Genomic DNA, 17505 nt, shown 5'->3' on the forward strand with positions numbered 1-17505 from the left:
TCTCATTTTCTGCATTTTCCACACTTGTATTTCACAGCAAAAGAAACACCACTGAGACTGACCAGCCATGTTCTAGAAGCAGACATAGATTTTAAAAAGTGCTGGATAGTGGTAGTGTACGCCTTTAATCCTAGCACTCGGGAGGCAGAGGTAGATAGATCTCTGTGAGTTCTAGACCAACCTAGTCTACAGAGTGAGTTCCATGGCAGCCAGTCTTTTTAAAAAAAAGTTTCCATATCCTACAAGAGTTAGGATATGTCAAACTTCTGTGTTTCCATCCAAGGCTCTGGACCACTGCAGAAAATAGGGCAGAAAGAACTGCTGTCTGGGGACCAGCCTCCAGCAGCACAGGGCCTTGACAGGAATCCATGGAGTTGGATTAGCGAGGCTAAACTTTTCTATCTGAGGGGCATTAGGGAAAAAGGCACTCACAAACTCTCTAGATATTTTTCTTTATTCCTATTTTTTAATTCTCTCTCTCTCTCTTTCTCTTTCTCTCATCTCATGTTGTTTTACAGCTTTTATACCCCAACAGAAACTTCCAGGCAGTACAAAAATGAAAATAGAACTCCAGGTCAGGCCCCCATCAGGGAAGGCACTGGTGGAGAATCTGAGTATCAAGGTTGTCGTCAAGCTAGAGGCCAGCTGGGGGCTGACAGACAGCTCGAGGATGAGGGTGGTACCTGCCATATTTCCCACGCGAGGACAGAGGAGGGGAAATTACCTGACGGGGGCATCTGTGGAATAAGCGGCCTCTGCCTTCAGACGTGAGGCTACCCTGTCTACCCAGCCTCTATCCTGAGTGATGTGAGGCATCCTTGATCTTCGATTCTCTCATCTGCACCACAGGAATCAACATTTTCAGGGCACTTGTGTCCACACAAGCCTCACACCAGTTTCTTTTTTTTTTTCTTTTTTTTTTGGATTTTCGAGACAGGGTTTCTCGGTAGCTTTTGGTTCCTGTCCTGGAACTAGCTCTTGTAGACCAGGCTGGTCTCGAACTCACAGAGCTCCACCTGCCTCTGCCTCCCGAGTGCTGGGATTAAAGGCATGCGCCACCACCGCCCGGCTCTCACCCCAGTTTCTAACTACAGCCCTATCCCTCCCGTGCTCTCCGTCCTTCACGGGACTCTCTGGTTTGCCTCTAAGTTCTCCCTATGGCCTGTAGCACCTCCTGTCCCCAGTCTCCTCAGCAAACACCAAGTCACTTTTCCAGTGGAAAAATACCCCCTGCAATAGCTGCTCTAATCTCCATTTGCCATGATCCCAGAGGAAGAGCTCAGTTCCCCCAGCCATCCTGCACTGTGCCTCAGAACATCTGGGAAGGACAGGTCACACTCAAGAAGCTGTCGGCAGCCAGCGTGGCTACCTTTCATTTATTAAAAGGGCACTGTTGGCTTGGGTTCAGGTCTAGTTACTTTCTTTATTCCACCGCGTTGCTGTGGCACTCTTCAGTGGAGGATCAAGCAAAGCAGGGAAGCAGCAGACGGCTCACAGAGCCCCGACTCCATGAAGAGAAATAGGGCACCAACCCAGAACACTTGTATAATCCCCTGGACCTCCTCAGGCAACAAGACCTGAGAAGCCCCAGCTGGCCAAGGAGTCCCTCCTGGCTGTTCCTGCTGAATGTGCAAGAAGGCTCAAAACACTCTTAGGACTCCCAGTCATCGTCATCCTCGTCTCCTGCGGGCTGCTGGGGGGGTGGCATCGGTGGGATGGAGTCTGACATCCGGGTGAAGGCTCCCCCAGGCCCCTCACTGGTTCCCGTGCCAGGTCCTTTTCCAGAAATACCTGGGAAGGAGAAGTGATATGAGAGAGAGAGACAGACAGACAGACAGACAAGTGGGGCACCACTTCACCGCCTCCGAAGATAAAGACACACAAGATGCCTACCTTTGCGCCTCATGACGAGAGAAAGAGAGAGAGAGAGACAGACAGACAGACGGACGGACAGACAGACAGTGGGGCACCACTTCACCGCCTCCAAAGATAAAGACACACAAGATGCCTACCTTTGCGCCTCATGACGAGAGAAAGAGAGAGAGAGAGAGACAGACAGACAGACAGACAGACAGACAAGTGGGGCACCACTTCACCGCCTCCGAAGATAAAGACACACAAGATGCCTACCTTTGCGCCTCATGACGAGCTTGTTAAAGAGGTCTGACATCAAGTCCCCGCCTTGACTCGTGGCTCTCACTGCAATGGGAGAGCAGCAGGTGAGGGAAGAAGAGACCAAGTCCAATACTGCCAGGGACATTCACGTGGTGGCTTCACCTGGCCCCTGAAGCACCCCTACTACACCCGCTCTCCTGCCATATGCTAGTCACACATGATGTGCCCATGGCCCAGTCCTGTCTTAATGTTTCAATTCTCAGTACCACTGTGTAGGTAAGGACATGGGCTCAGAGAGGCCAGGCTATTGGCACACAGTTCTCTGTACTCCTGTATGGGTAGGAAATGGGCTCAGAGAGGCCAGCTATTGGCATACAGTTCTCTGTACCCCTGTATGGGTAGGAAATGGGCTCAGAGAGGCCAGCTATTGGCATACAGTTCTCTGTACCCCTGTATGGGTAGGAAATGGGCTCAGAGAGGCCAGCTATTGGCATACAGTTCTCTGTACCCCTGTATGGGTAGGACATGGGCTCAGAGAGGCCAGGCTATTGGCACACAGTTCTCTGTACCCCTGCATGGGTAGGATATGGGCTCAGAGAGGCCAGGCTATTGGCATATAGTCACAAAGCACGTCAGAAGAAGATCCATGATGCAAACCCAGGACTCCTAACACTTTCCACACAGGTTAACAAGGATGCCACTAGCAAGAATTCTTGGCAGACATAAGCCTTGTCCTCAGGATGGAAAGGATAAGTCCTGTCTCATCTCAGAGGACTTCAAGCTCCTGCATGTTTCCTTGGACAATGCCTGTCAAAGGTTCTACTTTCTCATGGTTTCAGCTGGGAGAGCCCAAGACAGGAAAGCTTCCGCCAGGGGATCCATGGCCCAGTCCAGAGGGTATCAGGGTAGCCACAAGGGACTTTCTGCTGGCTGACAGGGAGCCTAGCTGCTGCAACAGATCCTTGGTCCCCTCACCTTGCTCCTGCTCCTTCTGTTTCTTCTTCTCCAGTTTGCGTTCCTTGACACTGCGCAGCTTGGCCTTGCCAATGCCCCCAGCTTGGCGGATGGACTCAAGCAGAGTGGCCCGGCCACTGGAGGGATCAACCACCTCCTTTGGGGCTCCTTGAACAGAGGCTGTAAGGAGAAGGGTGAAGGGTTGCTCAGCATTGCAGGATGGGGAAAGCTGCCCAGTCTGAGGCAGGAGGTGATCTCAGGATCCTAGCAAATGCAGGGGCCTGTCACCCACAGGGAAGCCAGCTGTAAGGCTGTGGCTTCTGGGATGATGCGCAGTGTGGTCTTGAATTTCTGCAGACAAGGAGCTGAGGTGCCTCGTGTCTAGGCATCTCCTCCCTCTCCACCCCCTATTTTGATGACACCCTGCAGTGACAGACCCTTTGGATCTGGTGTGCTGAGCACCACACACCAACAAAGGATTTCCTACCCCCTGAGGTGGTTGGAGACTCAATGGAAAGCTCAAATCTGTAAGTTCAAGTTTGTTAATAGATCCTTTCCCTCTGGCTTAACTAGAAACAGGGCTCAACACCTTCCCAAGGCTTCCTCTGCCCTGAAAGTCAGAACTCCACAGCTCTGTAGAGCACAAAAACCACTCCATCAGCCTTGGGAGACTAGGTATCCATATGAGGATGCTCTATAGATCACAGCACTAGGAACACGTGACCTACAGAGAAGTCTTCAGGGATCCCGGCATGAAAACCTATTAATGAGGGCTGGCCACATGGGCCCCATCGGCACTGCCCCTACCTGAGTGGCCCATGCTGCTGCTAGTGTCTTCTTCCCTGGCAACCTGGCCAGGTGCAGTTGCCACTTCAGGGAACGCTGGCGGCTGGGGGGTACTGACCACCACTGAGGGAGCTGGGGGAGGTGGCGGTGGCGGTGGCGGCGGTGGCGGTGCTGCCAGCAGCACCCCATTCTCCAGTTCTATAAGGAAAGTGAAAATGCATGAAGTTCCTGACCTGTGGGAAGTCCAAGGACCACCCACCTCCATCCAGGTCTAGTAAGGTGAGCATCCAAACTGCCTAGGCTCCCCCAAGGCCAGTACATGCAGTAGGATCAAAAACCCATTGCCATTGTTCTTGAGTTCTCAGTAGTCCTCATTGTCCGCTATGTTCATCAAGTCCAGTTTTATCCCATGCTTGAGGGAGGGGGATTTGATCGGGGGAGGGGGAGGGAAATGGGAGGCAGTGGCGGGGAGGAGGCAGAAATCTCTAATAAATAAATAAATTAAATAATAAAAAAAATGCATGAAGACCTGGGGAAGGAGCCAGCATGGCCTTTATGGTTCCATTCCATCCCAGGGCCCAGCTCACCTGGCTGGAAAGGTTCAGCTACCTCCGTGTGGAAGGTGGGCAGTTCTGGAATGGCACCAGGAGCAGAGGGGGCAATGCCAGGGCCCAAGTCCGCACTGTACATGAGGTCATCAGCGATGCCAGGCAAGTCGGGTAGGTAGGATGGCACATCGATCTCAGGAACTTGGCCCAGGTCTGGCACATAGAAGTAGTTTTCCGGAGCCTGCCGGGTCAGGTGGTACGGGAGAGTGACAGCTCTGCCAGAGCACACGGCCCACACTGTAAGCACGGGATGGGCAGCACAGGTGGACCCAGCCTCCCTGCCCCGCGCTGGCAGGGCTTGCCTGCCCAAGCACTCCACCCCACCTGCTGCTCCAGCTGCTCTCTCTTGCTGATAGACAGAGGGGCATCAAACAACTTCTCCTCTTCTGTGCCCAGCATCGTGTGTGTTTTTGTTACTGCGCCAGCCAGAGGGTCCAGGAAAACATACTTCTTATACCTGTGAAGCAGGCTAGGGTCAGGAGGCCATCACCTGACCTGGGACCAGGAAGGTCCCTGACCATCCTTCCCCACTGCGTTTGTCCCTTTGGATACCCAAGTCTTAGGAGCCAAATCAACCTCGTCAGTCCTGAGAACTGTACCAGACTCAGGCCCCTGGAGCTACCTAAGCAGAGTCTCCCTTTCTCCCTCCCGTCTTCCCGCTGGCTATATCCCGGCCTTACAGGTTTTCTGTGGTGTTGAAAAGCAGCAGAGAGCTGATAGAACTGATGTTGCTGGGAAGACCCCCAAGTCCCTCCTCAGCTTCATCCTCAGGCTCCGACTTGGTGTTCACACACACAGGAAAGTATTTCAGCTTCTCCTGGGGCAGGATCAGAGTAGATGGAATTTCAGTGTCAGGTGTGTGGAACCAGCACCATCCCAACCAGAATCTTTCTAGGAGACCGAAATCTGTGGTCAACCTTCAGGCCCTGCCTCCCAGCAGCCATGGGTGACATGCAGGTGACATGCAGGTATGTGGCATACAGACCTGCAGGGCCCGCTCATCCAGTGGGCGGTGCTTGCTCTGGATCCTGTAACGGGGTCTTCTCTGCAGATCAGGGTCAAGGGCACCGGTAAAGATGGAATCATATTCCTGCAGGCGCTCTGGCGCTGGGTACTTGGCACTAGAGAAAACCTGCAGATACAGGGACTACTCTGGGGCCCACATATTTGAGATAGCCCAGTAATCATAAGCAGGCACTAAGAATGGGTTGACTCACGGACAGGAGGAAAGTGAGGTGTGGCTAAACCGCAGGGGTACCAGAGGATCAAGGTACCAGCAACAGAACACAGGAGTCATGGCTTGCCTACCTTGATGGCCTTCTTGCTGCCCTTGATCTTCTCTATCTTAGCCTGGGCCAGGGAGACCCTCTCCCTAATGGTCTGCAGTTGGCGGCGACTCAGTTCTACTCGCTGGGAGATCCTGCCAAAGAAGGAAAATATAGAGATTGGTGTTTACTTCAAGTAGTGTAGCCTCTGTCCACCTGTGCCAGCAGCAGACATGAGTCTTGCCAAGTCCTGGGCTTAAGCGCTCAACATAGTACAACCTGCCTGTTGGGGTGCTATTCACCTGACCTCTGTGTGCCCCTATTATTCAGCCCAAGGGGTTGGGCACCAGGCATGTTCACAGAGCATCACGTGTAACACAAGGTGTGGACAATCAGGTAGGAGTCAAAGTTCATCTCAGGTCACTAATGACCCAAGACAGGACCTGGGTATTCAACCCACTGTATTCTTTAAATAAACCCTGGATGAAGATTCACTGTTGCCCAAGACTGTTCTAGATCAGTGCGGAGACTCAGACAACCCGTTGTCTCTCCAGCTTCGCTGGGGCTTGGCTGTGTCCCTCCAAAGACCCAGGATGAAGGCTTGCCGGCCTCCTGTGGGTTCAGTTCTGGAGACATGACTCATCGGTTAAGAGCACTGGCTGTTCTTCCAGACGGCCTGAGCTCAATTCCTGGAACCCACATGGTGGCTCACAACCATCTGTAACTGGAGTCCCACGGGATCTGATGCCCTCTTCTGGAGCCAAGTAAGAATGTCCTCGAAGGGAATATGAGAATCCCAGCCTCTGCCTGCTTTTTCACTTTCTGGACTCCATGGCGTCAGTGACCCCCTTACCTCACACTGCCACCAGGAGGCACAGTAATACCAGTAAGTGGTCTGGCCAACAACCCAACTGAAACCCCCAGCTATGAGCCCCAATAAGCCTGTTCCCCTTCAAGCTGAGTCTCAGACACTTTGTCACGGTGACAGGAAACTGACAAACACAAATTCAATACTGCCGAAGACTGCGAAGGCCCTGCTCACGTTCTAGCTTCTCCTTGCTCCTGTTACAGGAGACTCCTTCCCAGCCCGTCCCTTAGGGTTGCCACTCACTCTTTCCTTAGGGAATGTCAATCCTCTCTCTGGCCGATCTGTTTGCCTCTCAGGCTCTACCATAAAATGTTACTTCTCACACATTCTCACACACCTGATGGGGGAGAGTCTTCTGTCTTGTGTTAATTTCATTGGTTAAATAAAAAGACTGCCTTGGCCCTTTAATAGGACATAAAATTAGGTAGGCGGAGTAAACAGAACAGAATGCTGGGAGAAAGAAGCTGAGTCAAGGAGTCGCCATGACTCTCCCATTCCAGACAGACACAGGTTAAGATCTTCCCTGGTAAGCGACCTCGTGGGCTACATAGATTATTAGAAATGGATTAGATTAATATGTAAGAGCTAGCCAATAAGAGGCTGGAACTAATGGGCCAGGCAGTGTTTAAAAGAATACAGTTTCCGTGTAATTATTTCGGGGCATAAGCTAGCCATGTGGGCGGCCGGGTGTCGGGGACACAGCCCCACCGCTCCTATTACAACACACACCCCTTCCCAATCCCTCTAGAGAGAACCTCATTCCACCCCCAGAGATAGACAATCCCATCTGCAGCACACTTCCTGGGTTTAACCCTGTCTTTGTCATCTGTAGAAGTCTCTTTGGCTTTAAAAACAACAATAATAATAATAATAAATTTGTGTTCTCTCTCTCTCTCTCTCTCTCTCTCTCTCTCTCTGTCTGTCTGTGTGTGTGTGTGTGTGTGTGTGTGTGTGTGTGTGTGGTCTGCAGGCATGGGGGATGGCATAGCATGTTCTGTGGGGTGTGTGTAGGGGTCAAATGACGACCTTTGGGAATCAGTTCTCGCCTTCTCCCATGTGGGTCCCAAGGATGAGGCGCTGATCACCAGGCTTGGCGCAAGTGCCTTAACCCACTTACTACCTTGTCCTCCCCACTCCCCGGAGCCTCCTATCTGAGAGAGAGAGGTAACCAGGCTTGATGACACACACCTCTAATCCCAACACAGGGAAGCTGAAAACAGAAGGATCAGACACTTAAGGTCATCCGCCAGTACAGAGCAAGTTCAGGGACCGACTGGGTCAAAGACACCCTATCCCTGCCCCCACCCTCCCCTAAAAAGGAGGAAGGATAGCATGACCTCCTCATAGAATATCCCCAGGGTTAAAGGAATTCATGCAGCTAGAGCGATGACGGGTACCCATAAGCAAGGATGCTTAGCACAACCGTAGTGAGCTACCCACGCAATCGCTTTCATGCGGCACAAGTGTTTCAGCTAATGAAGGACCACAGACGAGAAGGTGTGCCCAGAACATCACAACAGGGCAGAAAACCTCCCCTCCCACAACTTACTGAGGGGAATGCTGTCATGATGCAACACATTAATCTGGGGTTTGAGGACATGCTGGTGAGAACAAACCTCGTTTGGCCAGCAGCACAGAGCACAGCATATACGGTTACACACGATATAACAGACTTGGTGACGATGATAAATGAGATACACTGGCTTATGTCTTTACTGCAGTATAATTGTTATTGCTACTTTAGAGTGTATTGATCTACTTAAAGAAGTCTGCTGCTACTGGCTCCTGCTCGCAGCAGGTCCACCATCTCAATTTTGCTGTGTTCATCGATAACATCAAGAGACCCCCTGCAGTGGATGACCAAGCCATCTGCATCCGTGTAGCAAACTATCTTGTCCGTACCATGGCAAACCATCTAGTGACCCACTCCACAGTACATAGCTGGAGTTAAGGCAGGCCTAACAGCGTTTAGGTTTGTCATCCCAGAGTTCATGCTCTAGAGGGGACACTGACATACTCAGTGCCACAGCTAGACCTAAGTACAGGCTCCTGTGCACCCAAACACTGAGTCAGTGCAGGCTGACCGCAGGAGTCAGTGAAGGAAGAGGTATGGTGGGAAGAACACTGAGGCCCCGTAACAGCCCATGGAGCCACAGGAAAACTAAGGGGCTACATTAGACACCAAACAGGTGGTGAGGTCTTAGGGACTCGTAAGGTTTCCAAGCTGGACGTGTCCCTCTCTCCCTTTCTACGCTGGGAATTACTTGGATCATTGAAGAGGTTGTCTGCAGAAGGCACATTCCTAGGGCTGCAGAGAATCGTGCTAAGGAAAGAGGAGAGCCTCTATTGGTCAGCTGGGCAGCAGGTCCCACCTGCTGAAGATGTCTCCAGAGATGTTCTGTAAGTGTTGCAGGGCATCTGCCACTTGCTGGATTGCCTCCTCTCTTCGCAGGTCTGGCTGGATCAGGGGCACTGCATACGGCTGACCCGCCAAGGAGTGCTGAGTCTTCACGGGGGTCATGGCGCCTGTGGGTAGGAACCAACACATCAACAGCATAGCCCGACAGTCACACTGTCTACCAGCCACAAGACAGGGTGGTCGTATCATACACTGTAAATCCTAGCACGTGGGAGGCAGAGGCAGGAACTGCTGTTCAAGGCCATCTTCTGACACATAAAAAGTTCAAGACTAGCCTGGGCTACATGAGACACTATTGGGGGGTGCGGGTATCACGCAAAGGAGCCGATTTCTACACAGCTTTACTGTGTGTGAGGATCATGGGAGGCAGAGCAAGAACCCCCGCAGGCCTACATAAGGAGACTGAAGGCAATGGCAGGAATTCAAAACCGGCAGGGACTAAAAGCAGAACATACTGTGCCCTTACTCCCAGGGTACTCAGTACCCTGCTAAGCGCCCTATTTAACACAGCAGCCATCCAATTTAACCCCCCGAGCTTAGAACACCACAACCCTGGCTGCAGAGCACAAAAGAGGCAGGAAACAAAGGATGGATGGGGGCACCCAAATGACTGCTGAGTCGTCTCCAGACCAAAAAAAAAAAATGCAGAGAACGGAACACTTGGATGGTGTGGCCCGCGTGGCGACTACCCCTGCTTGACAAAACTCCAGCATTCCTCTGGAAAGCAGTGTGGCGGTTTCTCAGGAAATTCGGGATCAACCTACCCCTGGATCCAGCAATACCACTCTTGGGAATATACCCAAGAGAGGCCCTATCATACAACAAAAGTATATGCTCAACTATGTTCATAGCAGCATTGTTTGTAATAGCCAGAACCTGGAAACAACCTAGATGCCCTTCAATGGAAGAATGGATGAAGAAAGTATAGAATATATACATATTAGAGTACTACTCAGCAGTAAAAAACAAGGACTTCTTGAATTTTGCATACAAATGGATGGAAATAGAAAACACTATCCTGAGTGAGGTAAGCCAGACCCAAAAAGAAGAACATGGGATGTACTCACTCATATTTGGTTTCTAGCCATACATAAAGGACATTGAGCCTATAATTCGCAATCCTAGAAAAGCTAAATAAGAAGGTGAATCCAAGCCGGGCGGTGGTGGCGCACGCCTTTAATCCCAGCACTCGGGAGGCAGAGGCAGGCGGATCTCTGTGAGTTCGAGACCAGCCTGGTCTACAGAGCTAGTTCCAGGACAGGCTCCAAAGCCACAGAGAAACCCTGTCTCGAAAAACCAAAAAAAAAAAAAAAACAAAACAAAACAAAAACAAACAAAAAAAGAAGGTGAATCCAAAGACAAACATATAGGCATCCTCCTGAATATTAACCTTCATTAGGCGATGAAAGGAGACAGAGACAGAGACCCACATTGGAGCACCGGACAGAAATCTCAAGGTCCAAATCGGGAGCAGAAGGAGAGGGAGCATGAGCAAGGAACTCAGGATCGCGAGGGGTGCACCCACACACTGAGAGAATGGGGATGTTCTATTGGGGAACTCACCAAGGCCAGCTGGCCTGGGTCTGAAAAAGCATGGGATAAATCCGAACTAGCTGAACATAGCGGACAATGAGGAATACTGAGAACTCAAGAACAATGGCAGTGGGGTTTTTGATCCTACTGCACATATTGGCTTTGGGGGAGCCTAGGCAGTTTGGATGCTCACCTTACTAGACCTGGATAGAGGTGGGTGGTCCTTGGGCTTCCCACAAGTCAGGGAACCCTGATTGCTCTTCGAGCTGATGAGGGAGGGAGACTTGATCGGGGGAGGGAGGTGGTGGCGGGGAGGAGGCAGAAATCCTTAATAAATAAATAAATTAAAAAAAAACAAAACTCCAGCATTCTGACAAGGCAGATCAAGCTCTCCACCACTTTGATTTCCGGTTGTAATGATTTTCACTATGTGTAATAGGGGCTTCTTTACGCCTTTTCCTTTGAGAATTTTATGTGAGCTTTGGTGAGGATGGGAATATGTACAATGGAAGCTTCTTTAAACAAAATAATTCTTGGGTAAAAATCCCGCCTTCGTGGAACCACAGAGCATGATAACTCTGCTTATTCCCCACACAGGACACCTCACTGTGCTGTTCCCTACCCCCGACACCCGTCCCATTACACCGTGAAGAGAGAAGTTAAAGACTTACTACCTGGGCATACTCGGTCCCATGGATGAAAAACACACAACCTAGAGAAACAGTGGATCCAGAGCCACAGTCTGAGGCCATTTAGAGCAAGAGTTCAATTAATGAGTATAGACTGGTGCCCACAATTAGTGGCTTACTGGATGAATGGCAAGATTTGGTACTCCACATGGGAGCAGATTCCGTCAAGAAGTTAGACTGACTGGATCCCCCTCTGCCATATATGGGAACATACACGGAAGGACTCAGAATGCTATGGTATAATGGAAAAGGAGTAAGATGTCAGGACCTTCTCCTTTGGGACCTTATGAGGGGGACAAGCCATATTATAAGACTAAGGCACAAAGGAATACAATTAGGAAACAGTTCAATGCTTGTGCTAACACTGTACAAACACTGCATCACGCCCCTTGAAGAGTGAAAATTGCTCTTACGGGTTTGTTTCTCAGGACTGAGACTGTGCAGTGAGACTGTACCTGGTGGGATTATTGACCTTGGAAGACAACAGGCATTTAGATTCTTGCTAAACTTACTACTTTTTGTTTGTTTGGTCGGCTTTGGGTTTTGGTTGTTTTTCGTTTTGTTTTTTGTTGTTTTGTTTTTTGGTTTTTTTTCGAGACAAAGTTTCTCTGTAGCTTTGGAGCCTATCCTGGAACTAGCTCTTGTAGACCAGACTGGCTTCAAACTCACAGATCCACCTGCCTCTGCCTCCCATGTACTGGGATTAAAAGCGTGCGCCACCACCCGGATAAAGTTATTGTTTTTTGCTTCAAGAAAGATGCTATAAAGAGGCTGATGACAACTTTCATCCTGGAATCATTAAGTCTGCTTTCAACATTGCTTGTAGTTAAACTATAATGCAATTATGGAGTATAAAAGGTGTAGACTATTTTCAATAAATGGGCAGCCATCTTGATTCACCCTCAGATCATGTCAGTCTCCTTCCCTTGCCTATGCCACACCTCCTCTTTCGGACCTGAACCCTGCTGGAGCTGGACTCCCCAACATGGGTATCTGAGGAACTCAGGTGTCCCTGAGGCAGATCTGGCAGTGCCTAATGCCTCTGAGAAGAGGGATATCCAGGCTTTGCTCATCCAGGCCAGAACCAGGGGGTGCAAGACATGCAAATGCAGGAAAATAAACCTCCAAACCACAGGACCAGAACGCTCTATTTATAGGGCTAAATTAACGCTGCTCCCTAGTGCCACTAAAGCAGCAATTGCACTATAAACAGCACTGATCTGATGGGCAAGAGATGTACCATACAGAATTGATATTAAGGCACCAGGCTCTTATAATTAAGGGCTTCAAACCCAGATTTCCCTAGGCACCACCCTGGAGTCCTCTGGGTTAAGTATGACAGGAAGGACCAAAGGCTTTATTGGGACCTTAAAAGAGCTGTGGGACCACTTATAAAATGTTTGTCATTCTTAATATGATCCTTTGCATTCTTAAACTAAGAACTGGCCCTGCTCTCAATTGCTAGTCCCGGTAATAAAAATCTAGAGATGACCCCCTACTATATCCTAGCAACGTCTCCACCGAGCTAACACCTACCTATTCTTGGTTCCTTCCGCTGACTTCCTGAGCTCTCGCTTCCATGCTGCTGGCTCTCTCCTTCCTCCTTTGGGTCAAGACTTGTCCAGATCTGAGACGGTCCTTCCACTCTTTAGCTTTTTCTTGGCATGGGTTCCTCTCTCCTATTCCAGTGACCAGGACAGTCTCAGCTTCCCGCATGGAAGCCTTGAGCCACTATCCAAGCCAGTGTGGCCCCTCATTCTGCACATGTGTTTACCATGTCACTAAGACGGAGACATCCGCTCCACAGCCATCCAGGGGCCTAACCCTGTGAGTCTAGTCTCTTTTGAAGATGTCTCCTCACCTCTTCCACTGTTCCTGAAGCAAACTTGCTAGCCATGCTGACCTAAATCAAACCTGAGCGCTTCCACTGTAAAATCAGGAGGGAAAAAGAGTAAGTTCTCCCTGTCATTTTTTTTTTCCTTTATTCCCCACAGAGATCCGCCTACCTCTGCCTCCCAATTGCTGGGATTAAAGGCATTCACCACCACCACCCAGCTTCCTGTCATTTCTTAAGCCGAACTCCTCTGCGACTGGATGTGTGAGTGTCTGTGTACACGTCCTCAAGGGTAGGACAAACACAAATCCTCTAAATAAGGAAGCAGCAGGTCCACTAGACAACTATGATAGTGAACGTGATGGTTTACTCTCAAGATCTTGTCTGTATATGCTGGTTAGCTACTAAGTGGAGTGCCCGATCACAACACAGATGGGTAAGATACAAAATCAGACTGACACACAGAAAGACAGATACAAGAACAACCGAATCGAATCCCCTGCGTTGAGAGTGTTGTGGCCTTCTACTCCACTACGAAAGAGCCAAGACTAACTTCAAATTTAGATGAAGTGAATTTACTCTGATTGAAGGAAGGGCAGCCTTAGAGCCAAATAGCATGCCGTGCCCAAAAAAGGGTGTGCAAAGGCAGATGTCAATGGTGGATATTACGATTAGCTATAGAATCCATGGCTGGCATAAAAATTGTTCCGTTCCCCTCAGTTGCATTTCTTTCTCCCTGTACAGTTATAAAAAGACCACTCCATCCCAGTCCCACAATGATAAGCAGAAGCAAGGGGTTAAATAGCAAGTTTCCATAAGCAGAAAGAAAGCGGTTAAATACCTCAAGGCAGGAACACCATTATCTTATCCTTATATCACCTACGGGCCGCGAGGGTCTCACAGGCATCCCAGGGCAAAGGTCAATGGCCCTTACGGGATGCCTGGTATCATATTAAGTTTCTTTAGCCATCACAGGGGAGTTGTGTGTAAATGATTACACAGATCTGGGCCCTCTGCGGGAAGTGTCCTTAACTGTCTGGGATAGAGCAGGCAATACCACTGCCATCGAGTTAGGGCTGGCTGTCACGACCCCACAAGAGGTCTAATCTGGGCTGTGCATGCAGCTTTACTGAGGAACACTGTGGGTTAAGGACGCCCGAAAACTTCCTCCACGCTACCTGCGGCTCTCCGTGAAGCGTAAAGAACAGCTGGAGCAAAGACGAGCAGCAGGATGGTAAATGAGGTCTCGTGGTTTCCCTGTAAGAATCCTTGGAGGAGCAGCGAGAAAAAGAACGATAAACAGAAGCAAGTGTGGAGGAACACGGAGTTCTGAAGGGAGGAGTTTAGACTCCAGCCAGGCATGAACCCCTGAGACCTGCGCTGTCCAGAGAGGTGACACAGGGAACACGCAGATGGGGAGCGCCACACAACCAAAGGCTGAAGAGTAAAGTGTCGCATTCATATCTTAGATCGGTTATATGCTGAAACTGTCACATTTTAGATCGAGCGGGTTAAGTTAAAATACACTGTTAACTTCACACAATCATTTCCACTGTCAAAATCACGTATGCAGTTGGCAGAACCTAGTTTCCTTCCTTATCCTTTTCCCCCATGTCCTATGCTTCTAAAGAATTAATTCCCCGGCTGGCAAGACAGCTCAGCAGACAAGGGCAGTTGTTGCCACCTGCTGGTCTGAGCTGGGTCCCTGGGACCTACAAGGCAAATGGAGAGAAGCCACTCCCAAAAGTCACCCTCTGACCTTCATATACTCAACAAGACACACGTATCCATACAACAAACACATTCGTACATACATGATAATTAAATAAACTTTTTGTTTGTTTTTGTGAGACAGGGTTTCTGTATAGCTTTGGAGCCTGTCCTGGAACTTGTTCTGTAGATCAGGCTGGCCTCGAACTCACAGAGATCTACCTGTCTCTGCCTCCTGAGTGCTGAGATTAAAGGTGTGCGCCACCACAGCCTGGCCAAATTTTTTTTTTTTTTTTTTAGTTTTTCGAGACAGGGTTTCTCTGTAGCTTTGGAGCCTGTCCTGGAACTAGCTCTTGTAGACCAGGCTGGCCTAGAACTCACAGAGATCCGCCTGCCTCTGCCTCCCGAGTGCTGGAATTAAAGGCATGCGCCACCACCGCCCGGCAAAAATATTTTTATAAAAAGTCTCTGTTACTCTTTTTAGGAAAGGCATATCCTAGAATGGGGCTCTGGTATAAGAAACAAAATAACCATATTGTCATTTAATTGTTCTATCTTGTGGCTCTTTATTCAACTTCTCTCAGGAGTAAATATGCCGAGTCACCACTAACACTAACTACTACTTGTAACTATCCTCATCACTAGCTAAGACCTACATACCTTAAAGCTATTCCGCCAGCCGACCTCACTTCAACAATGGCCTTCTACCACTCTTCCTGTGAATTTATCAGGACTCACAATTTTGATTTTCAACAATAAAATGCTTAGCTTGTGCTCAAGCCAGATATGAATCAATTATCCCATTCAGTATGTTCTGTCACTTTTATACATGCAATTGAAAACTCTTTTAAGAGTTCACATTTATTTTAGTCCCAATTGTCAGACAGCTTATCCTGAAACCCTGTGCTACGCCCCCTGATGTTAAGGGAAAAATGAGATTCCGCTCTGAGCCCCAGTGGTCAGTCATCGTTGCAACTGTTGATCTTCACTCTGGAATTAAATATTGCTATCTATTTTTACAAAGAGGTTGGGAAAGTCTGGGGTGTCATGTGTACAGAATACTATCCTCCAAGCCCCAAAGCCATCATCTTTACCGGGGCCACTGTGATTACTTCCAAAGTGAAGTTCAAGATAGGCCTGTCGACTTTTGTCATTCTCATGGGGGTGGAGGATAAGGTGTTCTGCCCTTCCCTCCTGCATCTCCTGGCCCGATATATACAATTCTTTCCGAATGACACACCATCTAGTAGTCTCGGTGTGCACACTGGGAAGCTAACTGAGGGGCTTATTCTCCCTGCAGAATGACGTTCTTGTGATTCCGCTGCGCTGGGGTCCTCACGTTCTGTAAATAAACCTAACCAACTCGATAGTTCCCAAAGTGGGCTTCATGGATGGAGCTGTACTTTGGTTTGTCTCTGGGGCCCTGTAAGGAGGGGACAGATGTCTGTTTGCGCCCCCACCCACAAGGGGAAGTTTCTAAATCATCATCTAGAATGGATTGAAGGCCACCTTCTTAGTGGGGAAAAATAATTAATAGCTGAAAAAATAGCGATGTCGCTGAAATATAAAAGCAAATTACCAGAAGTCGTCTTTACATGAGTTTTGTTCTGAGACACAGAAATTCCTCCCTCCCCGCAAGTGGCTGCTGCAGCTCTTTCTGTCTTGGGCTACAAAAATTCCAGCTTACTCATTTTCACTTTTTATGCATCCCATGAACACATAAACAACCCACAATGATGGTGTTTCTCTTGCACCTAGCCATGCTGATTAACAATTGTTTTATATTAAATTGACAAGAGACCGCACCCCACCCACCCCCACCCCACCCCACCCCTTTTTTTTTTAAAGCATGAATGGCCTGTTTCTAATGGCCGGCGCTTGGCGTCTGGTAAATAAACACTGGACTGACCCAGAAACACCAACACCCACCATGCACGTGTCTCCCATGCAATTCGTAATTTCGGAAGTACCCAGCACCCTGGTGCACATCGTCCTCCCCCACCCTGTGACCTGGAAACTCCAGGCAGTCACGGGACCTCTTCCCTGCAGCCCCAGCTTCCCCCGGAAGCCCTCACCCGACTCCCAGGGTCCCCCGCAAGGATGCTGTCCGCACCTGCCCGGCTCACACGCCCGACCCAAGGCAGCGTCTTCACCTGCGCGCCACCGCCGGGGCTGCCCCGCAAACCCGCACCGCTGGTTTCCGTGCCCCCTTCCGCGCCGCCCGCATCCCCGGGTCCTAGCGCCCGCCTGCGCAGCTCTCGGACTTCCGGCTCTCTGGAATGCGGTCTGCCCGGGCCCAGACCAGAAAGCCGCCCTACACTGTGTCTTGGCCCAGATCATTGAGCCCCGGATCTCTTCTGTTTCCAACTCTAAGAAGCCGACTCCCTACATGTGCCCTATCACGGGACATCAAGAGGAAGTCCCTCAAACGTCCCCTCTTCTCTAGTCATCTCTGCTTAATAAATCTCGAAAAACCAAAAAAAATAAAAAATAAAAAATAAAATAAATCTTTTAAAAGATCCTGCTTTTCTTATGTTTACCTCTGGTAAAGGCCCTTAGTTCCCAACTCTCTTTTTAAAATTCCATATAGAACGAACACATATGGTATGATCTGACATGGAGTAGTCAAATTCTTCATGGAAACAGACTGTAGTGACTCACAGCCACACACCTGTGGCGGGGAGGGGGGGGGGAGTCTCTTAACTGGAGAGAACTGGACGCCAC

At 49.5% G+C, this 17505-nt stretch overlaps 1 protein-coding gene across 6 annotated transcripts; it reads right to left on the bottom strand.

The window, feature by feature from the left end:
• Positions 1-1338: 1338 nt before the first annotated feature.
• On the bottom strand, positions 1339-17023 carry Washc1 (WASH complex subunit 1). 6 transcript variants are annotated; one of them, XM_075951552.1, is made up of 12 exons: positions 16895-17012; positions 12774-12916; positions 8969-9122; positions 5772-5883; positions 5449-5595; positions 5144-5280; positions 4788-4920; positions 4443-4644; positions 3877-4053; positions 3091-3249; positions 2131-2199; positions 1339-1791 (listed from the first exon to the last, which is right to left on the bottom strand). In XM_075951552.1, the coding sequence occupies exons 3-12, from the start codon at positions 9115-9117 to the stop codon at positions 1652-1654; spliced, it is 1425 nt and encodes a 474-aa protein (XP_075807667.1). In that variant the 5' UTR covers positions 9118-9122; positions 12774-12916; positions 16895-17012; the 3' UTR covers positions 1339-1651. The 6 variants fall into 6 exon arrangements, with proteins under 6 accessions (XP_075807667.1, XP_075807664.1, XP_075807668.1 ...); XM_075951549.1 differs by lacking the exon at positions 12774-12916 and adding an exon at positions 11357-11469 and having other exon boundaries at positions 16895-17008; XM_075951553.1 differs by having other exon boundaries at positions 16857-16960.
• Positions 17024-17505: the final 482 nt, after the last annotated feature.

The sequence above is a fragment of the Microtus pennsylvanicus genome, chromosome 17 (genome assembly GCF_037038515.1).
Source record: "Microtus pennsylvanicus isolate mMicPen1 chromosome 17, mMicPen1.hap1, whole genome shotgun sequence".
NCBI lineage: Eukaryota > Metazoa > Chordata > Mammalia > Rodentia > Cricetidae > Microtus > Microtus pennsylvanicus.